The 13,987-nt window shown below is 54.5% G+C and overlaps 1 protein-coding gene across 1 annotated transcript in view; it reads right to left on the reverse strand.

Moving 5' to 3' along the window:
• Positions 1–1,309: 1,309 nt before the first annotated feature.
• The window catches only part of NUMA1 (nuclear mitotic apparatus protein 1), a gene marked incomplete at its 5' end in the record, with an annotated part of 77,521 nt that continues 64,843 nt past the window's right edge, over positions 1,310–13,987 (reverse strand). Inside the window, 11 exon segments of the mRNA XM_082218957.1 lie at positions 1,310–2,922; positions 3,959–4,120; positions 4,570–4,689; positions 5,071–5,289; positions 5,780–5,916; positions 7,460–7,742; positions 8,607–8,847; positions 9,560–9,720; positions 10,171–10,377; positions 10,775–10,873; positions 11,290–11,358. Coding sequence (XP_082075083.1) covers positions 2,887–2,922; positions 3,959–4,120; positions 4,570–4,689; positions 5,071–5,289; positions 5,780–5,916; positions 7,460–7,742; positions 8,607–8,847; positions 9,560–9,720; positions 10,171–10,377; positions 10,775–10,873; positions 11,290–11,358 — 1,734 coding nt within the window. The 3' untranslated portion in view covers positions 1,310–2,886.

The raw sequence follows: 13,987 nt of genomic DNA on the forward strand, positions 1-13,987 counted from the left end.
ACTCGTGTGGGGAGGGGTGGCAGAGGGCTCTGCCCCACTGTCAGGGGTCAGGCAGGCCCCAGGTGGGGGTGGGGGTGGGGGGCAGAGCAGCTCTGCTCTTGTGGGGGGCAGTGCACTGTGCTATAGGGCCTTGCAGAGTCCCGTACTGGCTCATGTGCTTTTTGAATACAGTGGTACCTCGGGTTACAGACGCTTCAGGTTACAGACTCCGCTAACCCAGAAAGAGTACCTCGGGTTAAGAACTTTGCTTCAGGATGAGAACAGAAATTGCGCAGCGGCAACGCGGCAGGCCCCATTAGCTAAAGTGGTGCTTCAGGTTAAGAACAGTTTCAGGTTAAGAACAGACCTCCAGAACAAATTAAGTTCTTAACCCGAGGTACCACTGTACTGAAGAGGCTGGTTAGGTCCACCACCTGATGACCCACAACTCTGCTTCTGCTTTCCTTCTGCCATCAGGTCTGGCTGGGCCTTCTATGAAGGACTGCCTCAGAGGAGCAAGGGAGAAGGGTGAATTAAGAGAAACTAAACCTTGAGAAGCGACACTGGTCTGGAGAGGCGAGGTGTACTTTCTCTTGAAAGGCCAGGGATCCATCCTCCCATGTTCCTCCGGGGCCAACAAAAGCCGCCTAGGAAAGCAATAGGACCGTCACCCTTTTAGGGCCTTTTGCATCCCACCATCTGACCATCAGGCAGTGATTGAGAACATTACAGGAAGTTGGGCTAGACCCTTCCACCTCTACAATTCTATTTTAAAATGTACCTAAAGCTGACTAGCACACACAGAATTCCACTGCCCTCACCATGCAGCCGCCACTGATTGCAGCCCTTTTCAGCGCACCTTGTTACTCAGTTGAAAATCAAGTCCATGCCATTATCCACCCCTCTCCAAGTATCTCCACGCCTCCCAATGTGGCTGCTGCCTGTCCCCCGTGAATGGCCAGGGCCGCTCCTCTGGCTGCTGGACAGCACTTTCCTGGGGGAGGCAGCGCTCTTTTAATGCCTCAGAAGGAAGGGACTGTTCTGCCTCAGGTGGGAGTAGGTTTGGAACAGGACTTGCTCAGCAGGGACACTGGCGGACTCTGTCCTGTGCCAAAGTTTTCAATAAAAGCCACCTTTAAAGGGTTTGGGGGATTGGAGCTTTGTGGAAACTCAAAAGCGCTGAGAGAAGATGCACTTTGTCCAAAAAGCTCAGAGGCAGCTCCTCATATCTCTCGGCCCTAACGCTCTGATCTTAGACCGAAAGCCTCTTTCTGGGCTCTGCCCTCCCTCCGCTACACTCAAAGCAGGAGGAAACATCTCCAAGCCACTGTTTTTTGGGAGAAAAATACCATTTATTTACAAGTAGAAACATTATTTAAAATGACACATTTGATTGCTAATTTCTCTACAAAGGCGAGTATTAGAGGGCTGCGAGTGGTGGCAGTGGGGGCACCCTCAGGCAGTGTCCGCCCCCCGGTCCAGGAAACAGCTCACCAGGGAGATCCAGCGAGGCTCTCCTGAGGGCCAAGCCCCGCTGCGGGATGCTTGCCCACGGAAGGGAACCGAAGCGGGGGCCTTTGCACAGCTCCTGTGCACTCTGATGGAGCATCTGCAGGAAAAGGTCCGGCCGGATTGTGCCCCCTAAGATCCAGGCATGGGCACCGGCCCCACTGCTGCCCCGGCACAGCCACGCATCCCTCCGCCCCCTTTTCAGGAGGGACACTGCAGGGAGGCCTCCCCGCTGCCCCACTCCATGCCAGTGCCTACAGAGTACAATACAAAGCAAGACAGCTAAGTAAAGCCTGCGGAAGAAGGGGAGGGCGAGAATGCACAGCCTGTACATAATGGAGCTTTCTCCTCCTCCTCCTCCAGCCCAGCCACCAGCGAGGGGCCCTTCAGGCAGCTGGTGCTCCCACCTCCTCCAGGGAATGATTCCTCCTCTTGCCAGGCTCAAGGGATTTATTTATTTATTAACTCCCCCTTGCACAAAAGCCACCCCAGCTCCCAAAGGATTTCTCACATCACCAGGAAGCAGGCACAGGACTCTATGACAACCAGGGCAAAGTTTTCCACAGGAGAGAAATGTGTTTCCCCCCACTGCTTCTGGTAATGAGTAAGTGACTAGTCCTCAACGTCTGACAGAAGCTTCCCACCCCAATTCTCTAGTCTGTTGGCCCTTGCTTTACAATTGTTTTGGTGTGTTTTTTAAAGAACCAAGGAGGCTGGGAAGAGAGTCGCCTTGCAAGTGGAAAGGAGAGCCGGGTGGGGAAAACATCTCCGATGTCTGTGCCTTGGGCAGTTCACTGCGCCAATGAGGCAAGCAGAGAGAGCCCGCCCTTACTCAGCGTGTAAGGGAGGGAGCATTCGTCCGGGGGTCAGGAGAGGGGGACCTAGCTTCTCAATAGGAGGTGCCACTCTGGGTGCTTAAGGGGGGGTGTTGCATTGGCAAAGGTGATCAACATTATGACACTGCCTCCCTGGGAGCGTAAAATACTGCCAGCCTAGTCCTCCTTTGCCAAGCACTCCTGATTCCTGCCTGATGGAACAGTGGCTGGTATTAAGGGCCAGACCCTGGAATGGTTTGGAGACTGTCCCGTCCCCCTCGACACACCATCATCACAGAGGGGAAAGCCCCCCCCCCCCAATCTCTCAGCCAAGGAGGCTCACCACCCACCATCATGTGGAAACCAGGGGGCGGGGGAAGAGTCCGTGCACCAGTTGGCATCCTGACCAAAAGGCTGGGGATGGGCTCTCAGGCCACGTCAGAGCTGGGAGGGAAGACCAGGAGGGGGAGGAAGGCTGCTGGCTGCTCAGCTGGTAGCAGAGACTGGGGGGCCTTGGCACCTGGCTCCCTTCCTTCTGGGGAGATGCGGCAGGCGGGGGAGTTTTCGGCCAGGAAAAACTGTGTTAGAACTTGCTGTTCCTCGTGGACCTGGAGTTTGCCTGCAGGAAGGGAAAAAGAAGACAGGAGTTGGGTGGGCTCAATGGCTCCTGCTGGGATTTTAGAAGCTCCAAAGGCAGAAGGATCTAGTTGGGACCCCCACCCCACTGTTTCGACAATCCTCTGGGATTTTCTCCTGTAAAAGCCCCACCGAATGAAGGGCAGCTGTGGGCAGAGCTCTCGTGCCATCTCCACTGCTCTCCTGCTGGTTTGAGCCATGCTTAGTGCCCCAAGGGGACAATCCCCCTCCCAGCGTGCCACCTTCAAGGGCACCAAAGGCCGCTGCCTGAGGAAGCTGCCTTGCCTTGCCACACCTCTTAATCGGAAGCCAGAGAGGAGGACAAAAAAGATGGAGCGCTGCGGCTTCATTCCCCGCCCCGCCCCTCAGATTTGATAAACCCAAGCTGAACTCTGCAGTCTTATGAGAACGACAAACGGCTCTCATCATTCTTCTGCATGGCAGCAAATCAGGAAGAAGACAGCAGGTGAAGTTGGCCCCTCGGGCAAGGGCAGAGTCCCACACCCAGGACAGGTGCTGCAAAACCCAGAAACCACACACCAACAGTGGGAGGGGAGGGGAGGGCAGCCCAAGGGGAGGTCCGTGCTGCCCCTGGTGTGACCCAGCCAGAAGAGGTTCCATACAGGCCTGGTCGCACTGCACAACGAGAGGCCAGCCTGCTCTGGAGGCCCTTGAGACCTGAAGGAGCAAAAGGATGGGGAGTCAGGCCTGGCAGGTGGGGGTGCCCAGCCCTACGACTGAGCAATGGACCCGGCCCTTGCTCGACTCCCACAGGCATCTGGTCAGCCTGGCCTTATCCAGCAGCCTCTTCCGGTGTTCCTTTGCTGGCAAACCGCCTTCTGTGCTCCAAGGAGTCCCAGACCCAGGGCTTTTTCCAGCCCTCTTCTCTCTCTATTAGCTCCACCAGAATATATATCTAAATACACTAAAACGCAGGCTCAATCTCTCTCCCGCCCAACCTTGCTCCAAGGGGATGCTGGGAGCGAGAGACTCGTGGGGAGGCCCCTTCTCCCTCCTACCTTGCCCTTAGGTGATGACGCTGCCCTCGGGGATCTCCGGCTGCTGCTCCGGGGGGAGCTTTTGGGAGTCACTTTGCGGTTGGGCCCCCGGCGCAGGAGGCTGTTGCCCAGCTTCTTCGGAGTGTTCAGGATGCTGAAGGCCATCGACTGGCGCCTGTTGGGCTGCAGGGAAAGAGGAAGGAGTCAGGAGAATCAGGAGACCTCAGCAGCTCTTCCCCACGGCAAGGGAACTCAAGAGAAGAGTTCGCATTCCTTGGTATACCCCCTCCTCCACCCCCCAACCCCAATCTCTAGGGAGAGATTGAATTTGTGTTATGTGGTAGTCTGGTGTTTGTGTATAGATAGGTATACCCCCTATCTGAAAGGAGAGGTCATACTTTGTAGAACCATAGAACTGTAAAGCTCGAAGGACCCCAAGCTCCTGCAACGCAGGAATCACAGCTAAAGAATCCCTGACAGGTGGTCATCCAACCTTTGTTTAAAAACTTCCCTGCCTGAGTAGGGGTGGTCTCGCAGCCTGCTCTGCTTCAGCAATGCCGCAGCCTCAGAGGCTCCCTGTGCCCTGCTCTGCCAGCCCGATGGAAGAGCAAGAGGCTCCGAGGCTCCCTTACCTGCTTGTTGGCTGCCTGGGCTTTGTCCTTCTTGCTTCCCGCATGGGTGCTGTGCTTGTGCTCCTCACTCCGCAGTTTGGGAGTCTGGGGCCGTGGGAAGCAGCTGGCAGACTTCTTGGACTGATTGGAGAAAAGGGGTGTGTGGAAGAGAGATTAGTTGGGGCCTGATGCGACTGAGCAAAAGACAACGGTGCCTTTCATCTCCCCGCCAAGGTGGGCAGCTGAGAAATGGGGGAGCAGGAGATGTTGCTGGACTGCAACTCCCAGCGACCACAGCCAGCCACACCCAATGCTCAGGGATGATGGGAGCTGCAATCCCAGAGGGACTGAAGGGTCCCTGGTCCCCACCAGCACCTGCCCTAGAAGACACAGGCAAACTTGCCCCATTACACCCTGGGCCTACCCGATACTCCCATAATAACCCTCCCCCATATCCCCACCCCACCCAGCTTGAAAGGGGTTCAGGCCAGCTGAATGTGCCGCAGAGCCACTGCCACTCACCTCAGGGGTCCCTGCAGCCTGGTGGGATTCATCTGAAATGCGCTTCCTCTGCTGCCGAGTGGCAATGCCCCCTGCGGCCACCGCAGAGCTCAGGGTGCTGCGACGGGTGGCTGGGCCCTCAGAAACCTGGGAGGGCAGCATGCTGGCACGGCGGAGGGTCTCTCTGGGGTCCCCCGTCTTCATATCCTCATCTGTGATGGTGGCCAGTGACAGGGATGGCTGGCAGGTGAGGAAGAGGAGCAGTGCGGTCATCAGACGGAGGCTCTTTGTGTGCACTGAACCTACTGCAAAAGTGGAACAGCCCCCAAAATGCACAGGGGAGGAAGCTCCCCAGGTGTCTATTGACCAGGACTGAGCAGGATTTACATGCACATACGAGGGACTGGCACCCCTGCTTGCTCCGCTCACCAACCCTGTCTATGCACCCCTTTCACACTCTTCCCAAACCCCTCCCCCCCTCCCCCATATATTCACATAAATATGTACTAGCCCTCAAAGGGCCATGTTTTTTTTGGGGGGGGGGAATCCAACCCACTAACTTGATCTCCGTTGCAGAATCCAATTTTCTGTTCACAGAATTCTCCAGGCATTGACTAAATCAGCAGCAGGAGCAGGCATCACATCCCCACCCCCTGCCCTCCCTGGCCTTGAAAACATATCGCTAGCTGCCGTGGGAGTCAGGACTAGCTGGCCCTTTGGCGACACTCACCCGAGACTCCAGGGGGTAGCAGGTCTTCAGGTGAGGTGGGCAGATCCTGTTGCGCTGCTGGAGCTCAGCGATGCGGCTCCAGTCGTCAAGCACTTCCGGCTCCTCCTGGCAGGTGCCCATGTAGAAGCTGCTGCGCCCTGGGAAGGGGGGGGGGAGAGACAGGGGAGGGTGTCAGCTGCTCACTTCCTAGGTTGCACCACCAGCCACACAGAAGGGAGGCACCCCAAGTGGCTCTCCGCAAGATAATCGACAACAGTGATCCCAATCAAGGAAGGAGGTGGCAAGGAGATTCCTCTGCCCCCACCCACTTTATGGGCACGAAGAGGAAAGAGGGCCAAACAGAGCACCCCATGCACAGTTAACAGAGGCAGCCTTTCTCAACTGCAAAAGAACATTCGGAAGAACCCTGCTGGTACAGGCAACTGGCATTCGGAAGCCTTGCTTCCCTTAATTGTGGAGGGAGAGCAGGGCCACTGACAGCCCTTCTCCTCCGTGAATGTGTCCAATCTTATTTTAAAGTCATTCAAGTTGGTAGCTCTCACTGCCTCCTGCAGAAGTGAGTTCCACAGATTAATTATGAACTGCGTGAAGAAGCCCTTCTTTTTATCCACCCTGGCTCTCCAGTGTCCCACCTCTGCTGGCTCTTCTATGCATGGCCATTCCAGGCCTTGTGAGGGCTGTCTACAAGATGCTTTTGAGAAGGCAGGAGCCAAGCAGTGCCACCTTCACATTCATGCCATCACCGGCCACAAACAGTCATGGAGCAGGCAGTATGCTAACAGGCTCCGGGGGAGGAAGTCTCACTCGGGAAGACTCACACCAAGCAGCAAGGGAAAGCTAAGAAATGCACAAGGGGACAGGTCATCACCTCTCTCTCTCTCTCTCTCTCTCTCTCACACACACACACACACACGGCTCTCCTTACACACATCTGGATATCTTTTAAAATCTTTTACATTTTATTATGTTTTTATATGTGTTGGAAGCTGCCCAGAGTAGATGGATATAAATAATAAAACTGCTGCTGCTACTACTACTCATACTACTACTACTACTACTACTACTACTGTTATTATTATCAGCCTGCCACTGACTGTCAGGCATGGTGGACTAATGGTGGCGGGCAGAGAGAATGTAGCCAGCAGGAAAACCTTCTGAAGGCAGCCCTATTTAAGGAAGTTTTCTTTTAATGAATGATGTTTTAATGTATTTTTAAACTCCTGTTGGAAACCGCCCAGAGTGGCTGGGGAGACTCAGCCATTTGGGCGGGGTATAAGTAATAAATTACTATGATTATATTATTCTGAGGGCTAGAGTTGTCTGTCCATGGAACAGACCCCCTTGGAAGGTGGTGGGCTCTCCTTGTTGGAGGCTCATAAACAGAGGTGGGACTCTTTAGCTGTGATTCCTGCTGTGCAGGGGGTGGACTAGAAGACCCCTGGGATCCCTTCAAACATATTCTCTGATTCTGTGTAGATCACTGAGCTCACTGGACTCCTCTGAGATTCACCAGAGCAATCGCTGCACTCTGCTGACTGGCGTTCTGCACAGAGGGCAAAGCTCTAGAACAGCCTTTGCCCGGCTTCTTCTGCTCCTCCAGATGCTTTGGACTACGACTCTAGAGGGCCCCGCCAAGGTGAAGGCTGCCCCAGTCCTGCCGCTGCAACCCCCAGCACTCACCAGAAGTGGCCCCTCCGGCCTGGGAGCGTCTCAGGGAGCTGCGGGTGGCAGGCCGATAGCCGGGCAGGCTCATCAACGCCGTGTTGTTGGGGGAAGAGGTGCCCAGCCTGGTGAGGGATTCCTGAGAGGGGAGGCTGGCGAGGGAGCGGGTGGAGGAAGCGGATGCGGAACGCAGGCGCGTCTTGACCGGCTCTTGGCTCGAGCTGCTGCTCTGAGACCCAGTGGACTGCAGGCTGAGGAAAGAGGCGTCAGCACTCTGGGGCGTTTCCGGCTCAGCATGTTTCTGTGTAGAAGCACAAGGAGGAGGAGGAAGAGGAGGGTGAGTATAAAGAGAAGCTGCTGCTGCTGCTTAACTCTGCCCCCACCCGCTAAGCTGCTCCTCTCCACCATCACCAGACAGAATATTAGACGCCTCTGCCCTGTCTTCCCCTATCCCTTACTCGGTTTTCCTGTAAGCTAACAAGCACCAAACGCTGCATTCTTTCTTCACTCAAAAGTTGCTCCAAACCCTAGATTATTTTTGTTGCCCTTTTCTGAACCTTTTCCAACTCTACAATATCATTTCTGAGGATCTCTACACAGCATCCCAAATGGGGTTGCACCACAGGTTTATGGCACCGACAGTTTTATTTCCAATTCCTTTCCTATCGATCCCTAGCAATTCCCAGCTGCCACACACTGGGTCCACACCTTCATCAAGCTATCCACTATGACCCCAAGGTCTCGTTCATGACCACTGTCAACTCAGACCCCACGAGAGCGTAGGTGAAGCTCGTGTTTTTGGCCTTGACATGCATCATTTTACACTTGATTACACGGAGGTGCATTTGCCGCTTTACTGCCCATTTACCCCACTTGGAGAGCTTGTCTTGGAGCTCTTCCAAATCCCTGAACCATCTGCCAACTCAGATTCATCACTCCTTGTTCCTAGTAAACTACCTCAAGAGGGCAGCTCCTGTCTCTCCTGAATCCACCGCTAACCGCAGGGGTTGCCTGCTAGCCCCCACACCCAGGGAAGCAGGCTGCTGAAAGTGTATGACGGACCTGGCTATGGAGGATGCACATTTGAGCAGCCCCGGATGCCACCTATCTCCACAGCCACCATCACCACACCTTGGCTCCCATCCCTAGGTGGCCCCCACATTACTTTGATCATGGTGATGTTGATGACCTGTGTGGTGCGCCGGCGGCCAGAGAGTGTTTTCCGCCCCGACTCAAAGGAAACGTCGCCCGTGGAGTTAACGCTGTTCTCCAGTTTGGACCTCGTGCGGGTGGGGATGGGCGTGAAATAGAGGCTCTCCAGAGACTCCACCTTCCGAGGCAGCCGGTGGGAAGCCTTGGACGGCTCTGCTGTCCCAGATTCAGAGGTGGAACGGCGAGACCTCCTGCTGTGGAGAGAGATGGGGGGGAGGGGCGGTCATGAAACTGGCAGGGAGGCCACAACCACAGAACCCTCTCTTCACTTTCCCAGGAACAAGGAAGCTGAGAAGTCTTCACAATACAATTCAAAGTGTTGGTGCTGACCTTTAAAGCCCTAAACAGCCTCAGCGCAGTATACCTGAAGGAGCGTCTCCACCCCCGACATTCAGCCTGGACACTGAGGTCCTCCTCTGAGGGCCTTCTGGTGGTTCCCTCACTGAGAGAAGTGAAGTTACAGGGAACCAGGCCGAGGGCTTTCTCGGTAGTGGCACCCGCCCTGTGGAACACCCTCCCTTCATGAGATGTCAAGGAAATAAACTACTATCTGACTTTTAGAAATGTTTAATGTCTGATGTTTTACTGCTGTGTTTGATGTCTTAATGTGTTGGAAGCAGCCCAAAGTGGCTGGGGCAACCCAGTTAGTTGGGTGGCGTATAAAATTAACACCAACACCAACAACACCCCATGTCTCCAAAGTTGCTTCAGTGTCAGGCCTGCCAAATGAAGGACCCTGCGAGTGTCCACCCTTGGGGAAACATGCATTGGTCCTAGAGCTGCAAGGGTGGGAAGCCTCTGCTCTATGGCCAATCAAAGAGCTAAGGAGGAGGAGAGAAATCTGGCACGGAAGCTGAGCTGCTCTGCTGCAGCCGCCTGCTTGCCTTCTAAGCTGAGGGCCAGTACCTGGTGGAGTTGAGCGGCTGTGCTTCATCGCTGGTGCTCATGTCCAGGCTGTCTGTGCTGACGTCGGGTGGGCTTTCCTGGAAGGTGATGCGGCTTTTTAATGAATCTGTGGCCAGCTGGAACTTGCCCTGCTCTCGCAGCTGGCGATCTGCAAACTCCACCTGCGTTTGGGTTGGTTAACGGTAAGGGGCAGGGTGCCACGAGCAAGCCGCGCACCAAGGAAGTCAAGAGACCCGCTAGAACCAAAATGGCTAATTAAATGTTTCTTTGCATGCATCTACGTAAGAACTGGGCCACGTCCACCTCACTTCAGCTGCAGGTAAATATGTTGCTATATATACTAAGCATGGGAACCCATGGCTCTCCAGAGGTTGCTGGACTCCAGCGCCCATCACCCCTGGTCCCTTGGCTTCCTGGCTAGAGCAGGATGGAGTTGGAGCCCAGCAACACCTGCAAGGGCCATCCCTGGGGTACAGAAAACCCTAGGGGCCCCACAGATCCTTCTTGCAAGAGGAAATGCACAGATGGGTGGGCAGGGCCTGGAACGGAAATGACTGGGCCCTGCCGTGGGCACGCACCCTGCCTCCTCAGCCCCCGCCCCTCGGCCCTACCTGAGCCTCGAGGCTGCAGAGGTTCTTGGAGGTGAGCTGGGCCTCCTGCATCTGCCTCACCAAATCCTGCTGCTCCTTCACAAGGCGCTCCGATTTGGCCTTCAGCTCCGCGTTCTCCCTCTCCACCTCCTCCAGGACGCCCAGCCTCTCGAGCAGCTCCTGGTTTTGTTGCTTCTTTGCGTCGTAGTGGGTCTTGGCCTTCTCCATCTGAGGGGCGAGGAAAAGTGAGGCACCCGTCAAGCGCAACACCTGCCGGTTTAAGACCAGGCTTGAGGCAATTTCCCGCAAAGCCGGGACACCGGAAGCCAAGGCTGGTGCTTCGCTTGCTCAGCCATGTCCTTGTGCAACGTCACCAAGTGTACTTACCCTCCACACACCCACATTTGCTAACCTCATCATGCAGGTCTTATATGCCAGTCTGTTAGCTCAACGGCTGCCATTTTTGTAAGCTATGGAATTTTGAGGCCTATAATGGCAGAACTTCTTTTCTTAGTGCTTGCCTTAACTGTGACTGTTTAATACAGGGTAGAAGCCAGGGTGGTGGTTCTCTCCCCTCCCACCCCTCACTTCTGCCCCAGAGGGAGACAGCTCCCCTTTTATCTACCTGTGTCTTGTAATGCTCAGCAGCTTGTTCCTTCTGGGCCACCTGAGACTGGAGATCCAAGATCTTCTCATTCTGGTGCTTAAGCTCTTCTTCATGCACCTGTTAAGGAGAGACCCAGATATTCCCTTACAGTGCCAGAGAGGGAAATTGTTTTCTTTCTTCCCCATGACTCTTGCACCAGCTGAGTGAGGTTGCTCAGCAGACTTACAAGGGTCCTTTCCACCCCTTGTCTTTGAAAAGCTGGCATGGGTGAAAACTAAATAGCTTTAATTGGATTTTGGGGAAAGGGCAATTAACTGTTACTGTTTCACATTTCTTGTTATTATCTTCCCTGATTCCCGTTGCCCTCGATTGCAGGGGATTAGACTAGTGGGTCATGCAAACCACTATTCTGAATGCTTTTTATAGGGTAGGGTGGGGATGAATTTATGAAGCCAATGGGACAGCGCCCCCCAAAAGCTTGGGAACCTCTGCACTAGGAGAACTCTCTCCAGGCTCCATCCCTGGAAGCTCACCTGGGCTCTCTGCTGCTGGGCTTGAGTGACCTTCTCCTGCTGAGCGTACTTCTGCTTCAGCTCCTCCAGCTGGAAAGGAAAGGGGGGGGGGAGAAGAGAGAGAGGATAGTTATTCCAACCCCTCCCCCTCCTGCTCAAAGCAATGTTCAGCCACTCCCTCCTGGCTCTTTGAGGCTCTGCACCCCATGGCTCTGCACAGAGCCACCCATTCCGCAATCTCTGTCCTCCTCCTAAACCTGCTGTACTGGAACGTCCATGCCTAGAAAAGGACTGGCTGGCAGGAGGCCAAGGAAGTCTCCCCCTTTTACCAAAAGCTGTGACCCCTGCATTGCAGCAGATTGGACTAGATGACCCTTTGGGGTCTATGATTCTATGAATCATGATGATTCTATGAATCATCAGAGAGTCACAGTTTGGGACATCTCAGGACTGACCACTTTATCCAGTTTGGGGGTTGGAAGGAGGAATCTGGCGCTGTCTGTGTTACTCAGCTTGGCCCCTTCAGCATCAAACACTTCTCTAGTAAGTCAAGCCCCATGAGAAAGAAAGAAAGAGGGGGGAGGGACATTTTCTGCACCTGGTAAAAGCAACACTAATAGGTCCCTGAATGTGTTTTGGGATAACGATTGCTAGGAGGAAAACAGCTGTGAGGCCCCAATTCAATGCAAGCACTGCTCAGCCTCCCTGAGACTAAGGGCATTTCCCCCAGAACTACACACCTTTTTCAAGCTTCTTTTTGCAACCATGATGCCATAGTCTGAATTCTGTCAAATGCCACAGACCCTCAAGAGTTACTACAGGAACACAGAAAGAACTGCATGCAGCAGGCCAGAGTCCTCTATGCCTGGAAGCACATTCCAGGCATACCCTCCGACAGGTTCCCTTCCACCCAGGAAGCATCACTATCACTGGAGCCCCTGTCCTGAACATTCTGCCCCTGCAAAAGCTTCCTGGAAGCAGCAGAGAGCGCACCAGAGCAGCCTCCAACCCTCCACCGACACATCTATGCTGCGCAAACACCGCATTCCAGCTACAGGGTTGGGTCAGTGGGCTTCAGAGCAGAAATGGTGCATGGGGGTTAGCAGCTTCCCAGGAAGAGCAGCTCTCTACAAGCAGAAGAGCTGGGGTGCGCTGCAAGCAGATGCTCTGACATGCGATGAAAGTGATGCCGGAAGTTAATTAGCCACACCCACCGTCCTGCATTTCCCACCTCCAGGTCTCCCCAGCAACCCCAAAGCAGGGTCTCCATTGCCAACTGTTTGCCTCTCGTGCACTTGGGGGTAAGGGAGCATCAGGGATCCACGGAAACATTGAAGGTTAGAATCCAAGAGGGTTTCTGAAGTGGAGGGGGCCGTTTCAGGGGATTCTAGTTTAAGCTGGTTTGCTCTTAATGAAGGGCTTTAAAACACAGGGGTGAGGGGTGGACTTAGTCTTCAGGTGCAACCATGCTTCCAGATGGCTAAGAGAAGTGGTGGTGCTTTTAGCTCCTGGTAACCCTGAAGGTTAGAGGGCTGCCCCCCCTGTGTTGCAGACCCTGCACTCTGCCTGGAGATCAAGGTCTCCCCTCCCGAGAGCAGTATCATTCAGAGATTCTCTCCTATACCGAAGGAAAATATAGGAAGGAGATGGGGAAGACAGAATGCCCAAAGATGCAGCAGCTGGAGCGGGAAAGGACCTCGGAGATCATCAAGTTCTACTCTCTGTTGCCCAAGGCATAGGGCACCTCTGGCTTCATATGGCTGCTCCCCTCTTGGCGCAGTCGAGTCTTAAAAAGTGGTGCTCCAGATGCAGGCAAAGGTAGGTAAAGAACCCCTGGATGGTTAAGACCAGTCAAAGGTGACTATGGGGTTGCGGCTTTCATCTCACTTTCAGGCCGAGCGAGCCAGCACTTGTCCACAGACAGCTTTCCGGGTCATGTAGCCAGCAGGACTAAACCACTTCTGGCACAATGGGACACAGTGGCAGAAGCTAGAGCGCACAGAAACACTGTTTACCTTCCCGCCACAGTGGTACCTATTTATCTACTTGCACTGGTGTGCTTTCGAACTGCTAGGTTGGCAGGAGCTGGGACACAGCAACAGGAGCTCACCCTGTCGCGCAGCACATAGCTAAATAATGAGACTCACTCCCCCAGGAAGCAGTCATGGCCACCAACCTCGATAGCTTTGAACGAGGATCAGATAAATTCATGGAGGAGAAAAGGTTCCCCATGGCTACTAGCCCCTGGTGGCTACGCTCTGCCTCCACAGCTGGAGGCAGCAGCACTTCTGGATCCCAGTTGCTGGAAACTGCAGGAGGGGAGAGTTGCTCTTGTGCTCAAATCCTGTGAGGGGGTTTCCCTTTGGGGCACCTGCTTGGCCACACTGGGAACAGGATGGTGGACTAGATGGGCCACTGGCCTCTTCCAGCAGGTTGCTACAGGGCAAGTAATTGGCACGCCCCAAGCTGCTCCCAAGGCTTCCCAGGTGTTGGGATGAGAGGGCGCAAGAGGATGCATGTGGAGCTGTACTGCGGTGCTATCAGAGGCACCAAGGAGAACTTTAAAGGGGAGGGCAACAAAAAACGGTGTGTGGCTGTGTAGCAAGCCCTCATACTACTATTACTGGGAGACCTGCTGGGAGGGCAACAATCCCAAGTCGACTGACTTTGCTGCCCGCTGGCGTGACTTCCTTTGCAAGCCTTGGCTTGCCACATAGCT

The sequence above is a fragment of the Podarcis vaucheri genome, assembly GCF_965113315.1.
Source record: "Podarcis vaucheri genome assembly, chromosome: 4".
NCBI lineage: Eukaryota > Metazoa > Chordata > Lepidosauria > Squamata > Lacertidae > Podarcis > Podarcis vaucheri.